Here is a 12,748-nt window from a genome sequence, read left to right as displayed (position 1 = left end):
TGCAACCTCTGCCTCCCAGGTTCAAGCGATTCTCCTGCCTCGGCCTCCCGAGTAGCTGGTGGCGCCATCATGCCTGGCTAATTTTTTGGTATTTTTAGTAGATACGGGGTTTCACCGTGTTAGCCAGGATGGTCTCGCTCTCCTGACCTCATGATCTGCCCGCCTTGGCCTCCCAAAGTGCTGGGATTACAGACGTGAGCCACCGCACCCAGCCTCTTCTTTGGTATTCTTATCTGTTTTATTCCATCAATAAAAAAAGGCGTGAGAGCAATTCTATAAGTTCTTTTGAAGATTCCAGGAATGTAAACTATGTGAAAGGGACTACCACAGTACTGTGCACAGATGTCCAGTGAATATTAGAGGGTCCCGCCTTATTTTCTCACCTCTATCGAGGTATTTTCCTCTGATCCTTGTGCTATTTTCCTTCTAAACACGTGTCCAGGACCGGAGGCTGCTCACCTTTACCCCAATATAAATGTCTATCCCCCATTACAACTCGGGTTCCTTCAGGTCAGGCCTGTGGATTTCACATCTCTGTCCCCAGCCCCTGCACATTGTCTGGCACAGAGCAGGTGTTTGGTGACAGCTGGGTTGACTTGGCCAGCGCCACATTATCCCAGATCAGCAGCAGAACCAAAGCAAAGCTCCCAGAACTCCACACTTGAGCCAGATGTTCTAAAAGGAGTGATTCTTAACCCTTTTTGGGCTATAGACCCCTGTGAGGATCTGGGAAATGATATGAATTATTCTTTAAAAATGTGTGATTGCCCATACATGCAACACAGAAACACTTTTTTTTTTTTTTTTTTTTTTGAGACAGAGTCTTGCTCTGTCGCCCAGGCTGGAGTGCAGTGGCATGATCTTGGCTCACCGCAACCTCCGCCTCCTGGGTTCAAGCCATTCTCCTGCTTCAGCCTCCTGAGTAGCTGAGATTACAGGCATGCGCCACCACGCCCGGCTAACTTTTTGTATTTTTAATAGAGACAGGGTTTCTCCATGTTGGTCAGGCTGGTCTCGAACTCCCGACCTCAGGTGATCCACCCACCTCGGCCTCTCAAAGTGCTGGGATTACAGGCGTGAGCCACCACACCCGGCCTTCTTTGGTATTCTTTTATTTTTGAGACGGAGTCTCATTCTGTTGCCCAGGCTGGAGTGCAGTGGTGTGATCTTGGCTCACTGCAACCTCTGCCTCCCAGGTTCAAGTGATTCTCCTGCCTCAGCCTCCCGAGTAGTTAGTATTACAGGCATGCGCTACCACACCCAGCTAATTTTTTATATTTTTGGTAGAGACGGGGTTTCACCATGTTGGCCAGGCTGGTCTCGAACTCCTGACCTCAAGTGATCTGCCCGCTTTGGCCTTCCAAAGTGCTGGGATGACAGGCGTGAGCTACTGCGCCTGGCCGACAAACACTCTTTTGAATAAATTTCCTAGAATTCATGGATCCTATCAATCCATCCACTGACTAGGATAAGAACTTCTACATGGCCGTTAAAAAGCATAAAAGAGTTGTATATATGCCGATAAGGAAATCTGTCATATTATTGCATGAAAACAACATGGTACAGAATAGTCCCTAGAGTAGGATCCCATTTCTTGTGGGGTTGGGGGACAGGGTCTCACTCTGTTGTCCAGGCTGGAGTGCAGTGGTACGATCTTGGCTCACTGCAGCCTCTACTTCCTGGGCTCAAGCGATCCTCCCACCTCAGTCTCCCGAGTAGCTAGGACCACAGGTATATGCCACCATGCCTGGCTAATTTTTTTTTCTTTGTAGAGATGGGGTCTCTACAAAGAAGTGCTAGGATTATAGGCATAAGTGCCGCATCGCCTGATCTTTCTTTCCTTTTTTTTTTTTTTTTTGAGGCAGAGTCTCACTCTGTTGCCAGGCTGGAGTGCAGTCGCACAATCTCGGCTCACTGCAACCTCTGCCTCCTGGGTTCAAGCAATTCTGCCTCGGCCTCCCAAGTACCTGGGACTACAGGCACCCACCACCACACCTGGCTAATTTTTGTATTTTTAGTAGAGATGGGGTTTCACTGTGTTGGCCAGATCTCCTGACCTTGTGATCCATCACCCTTGGCCTCCCAAAGTGCTGGGATTACAGGCATGAGCCACAGGCCCGGCCTGATCTTACTTCTTTTTTTTTTTTTTTTTTGAGACTGAGTCTTGCTCTGTCACCCAGGCTGGAGTGCTGTGGCATGATCTTGGCTCACTGCAACCTCCGCCTCCCAGGTTCAAGCAATTCTCTGCCTCAGCCTCCCGAGTAGCTGGGATTACAGGCGCCTGCCACCACACCTGGCTAATATTTGTATTTTTAGTAGAGATGGGGTTTCACCATCTTGGCCAGAGGCTGGTCTTGAACTCCTGACCTTGTGATCCACCTGCCTCAGCCTCCCAAAGTGCTGGGATTACAGGTGTGAGCCACTGTGCTCGGCCCTGATCTTACTTTTAATTGCAAACAAATATAGGCTCATTATAAAATAATGCAAATGATACCAAAAAAAGCAAAAGTCTCCATTCCCCAGTCCTATTCTCAGAGGTAACTGCCCTTTGACAGAAATCTTTTTAGACTTTTAAAATTTCTTTTTTATTTCTATTTTTTACTTTTTTGTAGACATGCAATCTCGCTATGTTGCCCAGGCTGGTCTCCACCTCTTGGCCTCAAGCAATCCTCCCACCTCAGCCTCCCAAAGTACTGGGATTACAAGCGTGAGCCACTGTACCCAGCCTGGACTTTTTATGCGTGTATAAACAAGTAGTTGTTTCTTCTATTAAAATGGGATCCTGGTGGGGCACAGTGGCTCAAACCTGTAATCCCAGCACTTTGGGAGGTTGCCCAGGAGTTTGAGTCCAGCCTGGGCAACATAGTGAGATCCTGTTTCTACAAAAAATAAAAAATTAGCTGGGTGTGGTGGTGCGTGCCTAAAGTCCCAGCTACGTGGGAAGCTGAGGCAACAGCGCTGTTTGGGTCTGTGGGGCTGAGGCTGCAGTGAGCTGTGATCATGCCACTGCATACCAGCCTGGACAACAGAGTGAGATCCTGTCTCAAAAAAAAAAAAAAGAAAGAAAAGAAAAAAGATCAAACAAAACCTTAAAAATAAAAACAACTGCATCAAACCCTGGACCTATGGCCAATCAGCATCTAGATCACGAGGATGAAGGGAGTGCTGGCACTGCCACGTGACACCTTACACACTGGATTCTCCCCAAGGAGCATCAGGGGGGCACAGACTTGCTCTGATCCGATGTGCGGCCTGATCTCTGATGCCTGATCCACCTCCCGGTCCCCATCTCCTAATTAGGGAACTGTTTCTCCTGCTCTTCCAGCTGAAAACCCTAAAGGACACCACTGCCTTGAGGGAAAGCAGGGGCTGTCTGCCCAACCAATGGCAGCTGTGCGGGCTGCCAAAGAGCCATCCCCACTGCATTCTCCGGGGTGGGAAGGAAGTGGTTCTGTGAGTGGCAGCTCTGGTGGGCTTGAGCTGCAGCTCTGGTGCTCAGAAGTCCATGCCTTGTGCTTGGAGCTTTTCCAACTGCCTTGCAGTGGATGGGAGGGGCGAGACATGGAGTATTTATCCTCTTCCACTATATTAGGGTTGTTTACCTTGTTGCCTGGGAGGACTCTTAAGGCCCTCAGCAGGGGAACAGCTGAGAAGCCCAGTGACTAAGCTCCCAGCGCTGGGTGCGCATCTCTTCACACTCTCACACTCTCCTCCCACCACCTCTCAAGAGGGACAGCTGAGCCTTCTCTGGTAGCCTGGGGAGGGGAATTGCAGCTGAGCAGGTCAGGCACGTGGCCTTGGCCTCCCCCAGTGGAAGACGATGATCCACACTGGCAAGAACTCGGCAAGAACTCAGCATGCACTCAGCACGTGTTGCCAGTCAGGGGTGGTGAGGGCGGAGTTTTCGTATTCGACACAGTGTGTCTGAAGTTTGGGATGGTACCTGCAGATAGTCCCCTCACTGGTCTCACCATCCAGCCCAAGTACACACCAGGGAAGCCGGGTTTATTCACATCCCAGCTGTCTCCTCTCCCCTTAAGGCCAACAGGCACCCCGGACGGTGGTGGCAGCGTCTGCTCTGAATGGGGCCAGCGTGTGCCAGGCTTTTGTGCTCTGGCTACAGTGAGCATTTCCTGTGTCAGGTTGGTGCTCCAAAAGTTTTGGATTTTGGAGCACTTCAGATTTTGGGTTTTCAGATTGCGGATGCTCTACCTGTACTTGTTGCTTTTCTTTCGGGGATTGGAGTGTCTCTGACATAAGCCACTCGAAACAAGGTTTATCTCGGAGCTTACTTCACCCTGCCCAGAGGGCCAAGGGGATGGTCCACAGAAATGCGCCTTAGGTCCTGGTGCTGGCTTTGAGGCCGAGAGCTTTGACTGGGGACAAGGTGGCTTCCAATCAAGATGATCTGAGAGTTGGGGGTGGGGGAAAGGTTGGTGACGGGGAGAAGGACCGACACCCGTAAGGTCTGTGGGTCTGCAGCCGCCACCGATGCTCCCTCTGGGCCTGGACAGTGTGATCTGACAGGAGGAGGCCTCAGCTCCAGGCCCAGCATGCCACACCGTCCTCTCTGCTCTCCACTTCTAACATCAGTGAGATGAAGGGGTGGGAGGGGTGATTCCTGTCTTCTGTCTCTACTCAAAACTCTAGGACAACAAGTCTATCTTCTTTCCTCTTCTTCCTGAAGAGTGGTTGAAAGCCGAACTCTCAGGTCAGACAGACCTGGTCTGAATCAGGGCTCTGCCACCCGGCCAGTGACTTCCTGTCTTGCCAAGCTTCATGTCCCCATCATGTCTGTCTTGCAGGACTGTGGCACACCTGGCCAACAGGGGGCACAGCTCTGACTCTGGCAGATCTGCCCACTCCCACTGAGGCTGGCTTCCTCCTGGAAGCGCCCCACAGGTGGAGGCTACTGCTTTCCCATCATCTGGCCCAGGTCAGGGGCGGCCTCCTATGTGGTTCAGGGGTTTTACCTCAGTGTGAATTTCATGACGCTCCAACCATCTTCCACGTTGGGACTTGCCCCTCAGGCCCTGGCTGTATTGAGACACCGAGGCCACGTGCGTCCTCTCACACTGCCTCTCACATACACACATGCCAGGGGCAGCAGCCAGGCCAGGACACGTGACAGGCTGCTCCCTTCCAGTTCCAGCCGACCTCAGGTGGCTAGTGATAGCCAAGTTCTGTTCACAAGTCAGACCCACGGCCACCCTGCGACTGTCCTTGACAGAAAGCAGAGGGAACACACCAGGCCCCCTTCCTGGCTTCCCTCTTCACTCAGCCCCTGAGCCCTGGTGTACCTTTTTGACAGCGCACTGGAAGCCAGTCTGCTTGTCCTCCATCCTGTGCACCTCTCCGAAGGAGCCTCTGCCCAGGCGGGGCTGGTGCGTGGCCCAGTGGACTTCTTCTCGGTACTCATAATCCACTGGCTTGAGTTTCTGGGGTTGGCAGGAGAGAGAGGACAGTTTCAGTGGCCAGGGCAGCAGAGGGCTACAGGGCTACAGTGAGGAAGACTCTCCAGCTGGTGACCTTGCCAGGGCTGCTGAGCTGAGCCCTCACAACCAGGCAGCCCTGGGGCGAAGGCAGGGATCTGAGCCAGGCAGCACCAGAGAGGGGGCAGAGGAATGAGGTGAAGGCGAGGGAAGGGTTCATGGGCTGCGGCCACTGATCCTCGTGATGAGAAACATCCCAGACTTGTGATGGTGAGACAGAAACAGAACTGCCAATCACCTTGACAATGAAAAAACAAAACTCAGGAGCTAGAAGGTGGAGGGAAGGGAGGAACAGTGAAGAGGGGCGGGGGTCAAGGATGATGTTAAAAGTGGATGGAGGGGCCAGGCATGGTGGCTCACGCCTGTAATCCCAGCACTTTGGGAGGCCAAGGTGGGTGGATCACTTGAGGTCAGGAGTTTGAGACCACCCTGGCCAACATGGTGAAACCCTGTCTCTACCAAAAAACACAAAATTAGCCAGGCATGGTAGTGCACACCTGTAGTCTCAGCTACTCAGGAGGCTGAGGTGGGAGAATCACTTGAACTTGGAAGGGGGAGGTTGCAGTGAGCTGTTATAGTGCCACTACGCTCCAGCCTGGGCGACAGAGTAAGACTCTGTCTCAAAACAAAACAAAACAAAAAAAATAAAAAACTAAAAAGTGGATGGAATAAGACAGTGCAGTGGCTCACACCTATAATCCGAGCACTTTTGGAGGCCAATGTGTGAGGACTGCTTTAGCCCAGGAGTTTGAGACCAGCCTGGGCAACATAGCAAGACCTCATCTCTATTAAAAAAAATATAGCTGGGCGTGGTGGTACACGCTTGTAGTCCCAGCTACTTAGGGGGCTGAGGCAGGACGATTGCTTGAACCCAGGAGATGGAGGCTGTAGTGAGCTATGATTGTACGACTGCACTCCAGCCTGGGTGACAGAGTGAGACTCTGTCTCAAAAAACACATTTATTAAAAAAAAAAAAAAAAAAGTGGATGGATGGAATAAAACCCGGATATCAAAGTTTGATAAAATCATTTAAAGTTATAAAATTATTTGGGAAGTGAACAAGAGGAAAAAGGGATGGAGGTGGGTGGTGAAAACAGGTCCCATCCTCATCTTCCGTCTCTGGGGGCCATGATAACATCTCCAGTAGCTCCTGGCTGATTCCCCTTGTCCTCAGCATGTGTACTATTCATGCAGTGCCCACATTCAGCAAGCAGGAGGTGACCAACCAGAAGAACTCAGAACAGAACACACTAAAAAGGCTGTGAGAAGTGAGATTGGCGGAATAAGAGATGATACTTTTCATCCACAATGAGCACTGTCCTACCGTTTGATTTGTCACCACAGGCAAGAATGACTCTGATAAAGAGAGAAAAGCATCCCCCAGGTTGCTGGTAGAGGGACATATACAGGTGCTGGGGGATTAGTTACCTCAGTGAGCAGGACACCCTCGTTGTCCTCAGTTTTGGGGCTGGGCTCCCGGGATCTGGAGCCCCTTGCTACCCAGGTCTTGGCCAGGCTGGTCAGGCTGTGGGCCTGGCCTGAGCTCACGCTGCCTTGCAGAGCATGCACTAGGTATTCCTCCACAGAAAACTTCTCATGGGCACCACGAGACAGGCAGCTGGGCTCCAGGTGTGGGCCAGGCAGGGGCTTTGGACTGTCTACACAGGCCAGTTTGCTCAGGTGTGGGTCAGGCAAGGGTTGCTGGCTGTTTACACAGGCCAGTTTGCCCAGGAAGGACTCCAGAGGGTGAGGTTTCCAGGGCTGGAGAGGGTGGAATGGGAAGGGATGAGGCAGTCTGCTATAGGGGAAGGGGTGCGTGGGCAGGGGCAGGGGGCCTCCGTCCTGGGGGTGGTGCAGTTTCCACACGTGGTTCAGACATTGCAAGGGGCTGATCAGTTTGTGGAGTTCTGATCGAGGCAGAGCCGGCCGTAGGCCCTCGCCAAGCTGCTTAAAACAGAGTTGCCCAAGGCCTGGTTCCTTCAGAGGCTTGGTGAACTGCAGGGTGTTTCTAACATATGGGGCGCCAAGTGGAGACTCATCCTCCTGTGGGGGGAAACACAGCTATCAGCACAGAGGGCCAGGGGCCAGGGCCCAGGGACAGGCTCCAATTTCAAGGCCCCATGAACCCGGGGTCTGGGCAGTGGGTGGAGGGTCTCACCTGCACTGGGATGGTGCAGCTCTCCTGCTCAGGGGTCCTGGGGAGGGGTTTGGCCAAGGCCACTCCTGCATGAGCCAGGGACTTTGAGCTCTTCTTCTTCCGTTTCTTCCGGGCTTTGCTGCGACGCTTTCCCTTCCAACACACACGGGCCATTTTGCCCTCTGTAGCATGGGCCACATTGTTGGGGATCTGATCAAGACTCTCGGACTGGCTGTCAAAAAAGGGACAGATTTGCATATTGAGCATGAGGAGGCAGGAAGATGGAATGGTCCAGACACTTGTATCTGGACTCCTGCAGATCCAAGGTCAAATCCCAGGTTGCCATTACTTGTGTGAACGCGGCAAAGTTTCTAAATCCCAAGGAACCTGTTTTCTCACTTATCTCACTTATAAAATGGGTTTGGTATTTTCTGCCATACAGGGTGGAAATGAAGTTTCAATAATTTAGTTCATTTAAAAAGCCCAGCTCAGTGTCTGGCCCCAAGGCAAGCTGCCAAGAAGCTGTGCTTGTTACTATGGTGATGGGGTATAGACTCAGCACTTCTTTGGGAGAGTCAGGGGAGCAGACACGGTTCGCTCACTGCTCTCCAAGGTGAGCTGCCCCTGGAGAGTTCCTAGGAGGGGGCCACGCTCATGGCAGGCCTCTCAGCTCTGACTGAGCAGAGCTTGTTTGTGTTGCCTCCGGATGGAGGAACAGGTAAGGCTGGTCACCTCCATTCTCACAGTTCCTGGGGGTCCCTGGCTGCTGTTGAAGGTGGACAGCCTGGGCTGCTGCCTGGTACTGGGGAGCCTGCCCCTTCTCTGCTGGCCTCGGGGCTCATCACTGCCATGGCTCTAACTGGACCGGGATCCCTGCCAAGTATTAAAGGACCCGGCAACAGATGGGTTGCTGCAGAATAGCTGTGGAGCAGATCATGGCCTCAGCCACCCTCCCTTGGCCTCATCTTCTGCCCCCACGGAGAAGGCAGACTCATGGCAGTCCTGGGGACCACTGGAGGCCTACAGGCTTCTCTTGGACAGCTGAAAGAAGTGTGTCTATCAGAGGCTCCTACCCTGGGCCAAAAGGCACCCAGGACAGCAGAAGGAATCCCACCAAACTGAGCATTTCTTGGTTCCAAGGCAGCCAGCTGCCCTCCCCACAATCTTATCACTAGCAGGTTCCAAACTCCAATGATACAAAACCTGCCTGGTGATAGGGGAAGGAGCTGTTTCTAGCTTGAACTCTTGTTTTTTTTTTTTGAGACAGAATCTCACTCTGTCACCAGGCTGGAGTGCAGTGGCACAATCTCAGCTCACTGCAACCTCCGACTCCTGGATTCAAGCGATTCTCCTGCCTCAGCCTCCTGAGTAGCTGAGGTTATAGGCATGCGCTACCATGCCCAGGTAATTTTTGTATTTTTAGCAGAGACGGGGTTTCACCATGTTGGCCAGGATGGTCTCGATCTCCTGACCTCGTGATCCACCTGCCTCGGCCTCAGAAAGTGCTGGGATTATAGGTGAGAGCCATCGCGCCCAGCACTTGAACTCTTGTTTCAAAAAATCATCTGTGGGGGAATGCAGAGCCTGGGAACAGACTCAGCCCCACCCTGGCTTCCTTTCTACCGGGCCACCAAGTCTATCTGTCCCCTCCTTTTCTACCGCCCGCATCCCTACTCGGTGCATCTCCCAGGAGAAAAGGCACCAGCAGGTTTCTCCCATAGAGGACAGTGGAAGGCCCCCCCCACCAACCCGGCTTGCGCTCACGGTCACGCAAGAGTGGGAAGCAGCTTCTGTTCCCAGCACCCTCCCTGTTGATGGGAAACGAGGGGGTGCATTAAGGACTCTGAGGAGAATAAAAATAAAATGTCAAGTTGATGTGGCCCAGAGGCAGTCAGCCACAAGCTGTGAAAAGCCTTTGAAAAGCTTATTTGGCTGAGAGAGCGGCTCAGCCAGGAAAGCCTGGGTGAGTTCCAGGAGCTGAACCACAGGTGCTGAGGGAGGGAGCCCGGGGTCAGCAGGAGTGGCCCAGGCAAGTGCTGGGGACGAGGGCGCTGGGTCCAGTCCCCACCTTCCCACTCAGGCTTGTCTCCCCTGCTTACCTGTACTGTTTGGACCCAGCGATGAAAATGCGTTCTGAAAAGGTGGGGCTGAACTCTTGGCTATTCTCACCTAAAGCAAAAGGAGTTAGATTAGCAGAGAGGAGAAAAAATAGGAATTTAGCACTTAGGGGAGAGACATTTTACAGAGATCCCCTCTGGCGCCTCTCCTTCCCCTCCTTTCCAGACAACCCCTGTCTGGCAGTCACCTCCCCACCAATGCCTCCTTCCTGCACTGTCTCTCCCCAGCTTCTCAGCTTACTGGTCAAGAGCAGACCACGGCCTCAGCCACCTGCTCTGAAATAGCCATGCCTATATTATGGGGATCATAGGGCGCCCGCCTCACTTCCTATGAAGCTGAAGTGAGATGATCTACAGAAAACGCTCAACACAGTGCCTGGCTCATAGGAAAAACAGCTATTAGGTATTTATATATGTGTGTACATATAAGTGTGGATATATGTGTATTTTTTTAAAACAATTATGTCACTCTCTGTATTTTAGTTTTTATTCTCTCATCTCTCCTCAAAAACCAACCAGTAGGAAGTGGGAGACGAGGGCAGGATGTATGCGTGTGGAGAAATGCCAGCACGGCTGTCCAGCTCTCCAGGTTCCACCCCAAGAAGCCTCCCGGGTTGAGGGAAGGCGTTGGAGAGAGAGGACTCCCGGCCCTACCCAGGCCTCGTGGGAGTTTCTGTCTCCAAGGGAAGCCACCATTACTAGTCATCATAAGGTATCATGAGTAGAAGAAGAAAGGACCAGACTAGGCCTCACCGTGCAGCGGCCTGCCGCCCCAGGACTGGCCCAGCAGGCTCAAGAGCACGGTGCTCATTCCTGGGGGTGGGGCCACTCTAGGTGGAAGATGGTGAAGGCCCTACAGGCCCCAGTGGGGCTTTCCAGGAGACCTGGCCTTTCCTGTCTGGAGCCTCTCCAGACACTGGGGCTGCTCAAGGTCACAGCAGAAGGTTGATGGCCTGCTTGATGATTCTGCAGAGTCCCGAGTGCTCGTCTGTTACCTCTCTTCCCCTGCTCCAGTCATGATGGGCACAGCCTCCCCTTGCCACATCCACCATCTGTGCACTTTTACAACCCCACTTTCCACGATTCTTGGCATACCTCTGGTTGTGTCTCATGAGAATCTTATCTAGCGGTGACACGGACCTCTCTCCTCCATAGGGAACCCCTGGGCCCAGCTACCCACCTGCAGGCCCACCCACCTGCCCCGTGCCCACAACAACCCCAGGCCCCTACATTCAGCCTGGGCGATGATAGAGATGGCAGCTGGCCCTGCCTCGGAGCCTTCCTTGGCTGTGCCCTTGGTAATCACGTCATTCAGGATCTCCCACTTTCCGCAGAACACAGGGCTCTTCTCCACGGCCTCAAGCTTGTAGACAGAGCTCTGTTTCTTCCCCAGTGGCGGCGTCTTCTCCTTGGCTTTGGGGAGTTCCTTCTGCTGCCCCACTGCTGAACCAGGGGCACCTGGGCAGGCCATTTCCATCACTGCCATCTCCCAGGCTTGTGCTCACCCTGAGAGAGACCAAACACAGAGCAGGTCACTTAGAATCCCAGACCTGGGAGAACACAGGTCAGCCTTGGGTTGGGGGAGAAAGGCAGGGGCAAAGGGTCTCTGCCTGTTTATGTGTGCCTCTGCCACACATACTCATCCTCCAAACATCCTCAATGGTAACAGAGTCCACCTCTCAACATCTACACATGTTCCACATGGCACAGGCCCCCGGTCCTCCCAGTACCACAACATAAACAGCCTCCTTCACTGTGTCCAGCAAGGATGCCAGCCCACTCCCTCTAGGAGAGCTGTGGCACAAATGTCTGGGTTGGCTCTTTCTTGCCTTTATGATGGCTCAATCTTTTTCTGTTGTTTTATGGCAAACTTTGTTTCCCCAGGACAGAGTGGTGAATCCCAGACTCTAAAACCATGGCCTCACTGACCCCACATAAGCCTTTGGAGAGGACCTGTTGGCACACACCATCCACAGCGACTTTTCTCCAAGTGGAGAGAAGCAAGGTTCTATTCTGTTCCCTAGTAGGAGGTAGATATCTGTGTGTGTGTGTGTGTGTCCTACAAAGTCTAAAACTCAGCATGCAAATGGTGCTCAGCACGTGGTTCCTTGCCCAATGCGTCTGTTTGTGGCTCTCCAGAAGGAACTAACATGCTTCCTCCTCTAATGTCCAAACTCATTGGCTGAAAACTTCTAGGTATCATTTTTCATTCAGGCAACATCAGGAGTAGAATTTATATTCAAGGCCCTAACACGAACCTATACCTCTAGAAATAAAGAATAAAGCATAAGAATTCACGTCTCTCTGGGTTCTGTCTTGCCCAGCCCTAGGAAGCTGCAAAGAAGAGCAACCCATAGTTGCCAACAATCTGTGCCAACAGCCTGCAGACTGGAATTGGCAAAGAAGAGAAGAGCACTGATTTGAGACTGTTACCATTTGGAAACCTTTTTAAAGGCTGGGAGTTTTTAAAGGGCAGGGCCCCTCTCAGACATGACTTGCTTTAGAAACAGCCTGAGAAGGTCCCAAATGCAGACAGATTTTTAATAACTGCTCTCTGATGGTAGGTTTGTCTTAAAGCTGCTACCAGCAGAAATCATCTTCCTTGCTATAACTCTGTGAACCCTGGATCACTTCTCTGCTTCTGGGGCAGACAGGTACACCATCTGAAGCTGAACTCTAAGGCCTCTGGCCTTTTGCCCTGTGAGGCCTGAGGACTGAATGAGATGGTGGGAAGCTGAGGTACTAGGTTGAAGCATTCCTCCTTCTGAATCTGCCTCACTGGTCTTCCCACCTCGATGGCTATGAAAGGCTCTGCCAGCTTGGCTGGCAGGTGTGGTGGGGTTTGTTGTTCACTATTGATTAGTTCCTTGCATCTCTGTCTTTAAGGGTCTCCTAGCTCTGAACTTAGAGCAGCTCCAGCTTCCTGCAAGGATGCCTGGATTTGGTACCAAACGCCAGATGCTGAGGAGGCTGAATGGGTGGCCTCACTGTTACCTGAGGAT

The 12,748-nt window shown here is 52.3% G+C and overlaps 1 protein-coding gene across 1 annotated transcript in view; it reads right to left on the bottom strand.

Moving 5' to 3' along the window:
- Positions 1 to 12,748, bottom strand: part of MAP3K14 (mitogen-activated protein kinase kinase kinase 14) — a 53,888-nt gene that overhangs the window by 16,330 nt on the left and 24,810 nt on the right. Inside the window, exons 2-6 of the mRNA XM_019027730.4 lie at positions 10,977 to 11,252; positions 9,729 to 9,798; positions 7,651 to 7,861; positions 6,921 to 7,535; positions 5,301 to 5,438 (exon numbers count right to left, since the gene is read on the bottom strand). Of these exons, the coding sequence (XP_018883275.1) occupies positions 5,301 to 5,438; positions 6,921 to 7,535; positions 7,651 to 7,861; positions 9,729 to 9,798; positions 10,977 to 11,232 (1,290 nt within the window). The 5' untranslated portion in view covers positions 11,233 to 11,252. The remainder of the gene's footprint in view (positions 1 to 5,300; positions 5,439 to 6,920; positions 7,536 to 7,650; positions 7,862 to 9,728; positions 9,799 to 10,976; positions 11,253 to 12,748) is intronic.

This window comes from Gorilla gorilla, chromosome 4, assembly GCF_029281585.2.
Source record: "Gorilla gorilla gorilla isolate KB3781 chromosome 4, NHGRI_mGorGor1-v2.1_pri, whole genome shotgun sequence".
NCBI classification, from domain to species: domain Eukaryota; kingdom Metazoa; phylum Chordata; class Mammalia; order Primates; family Hominidae; genus Gorilla; species Gorilla gorilla.
This window is presented reverse-complemented; position numbering and strand designations above follow the sequence as displayed.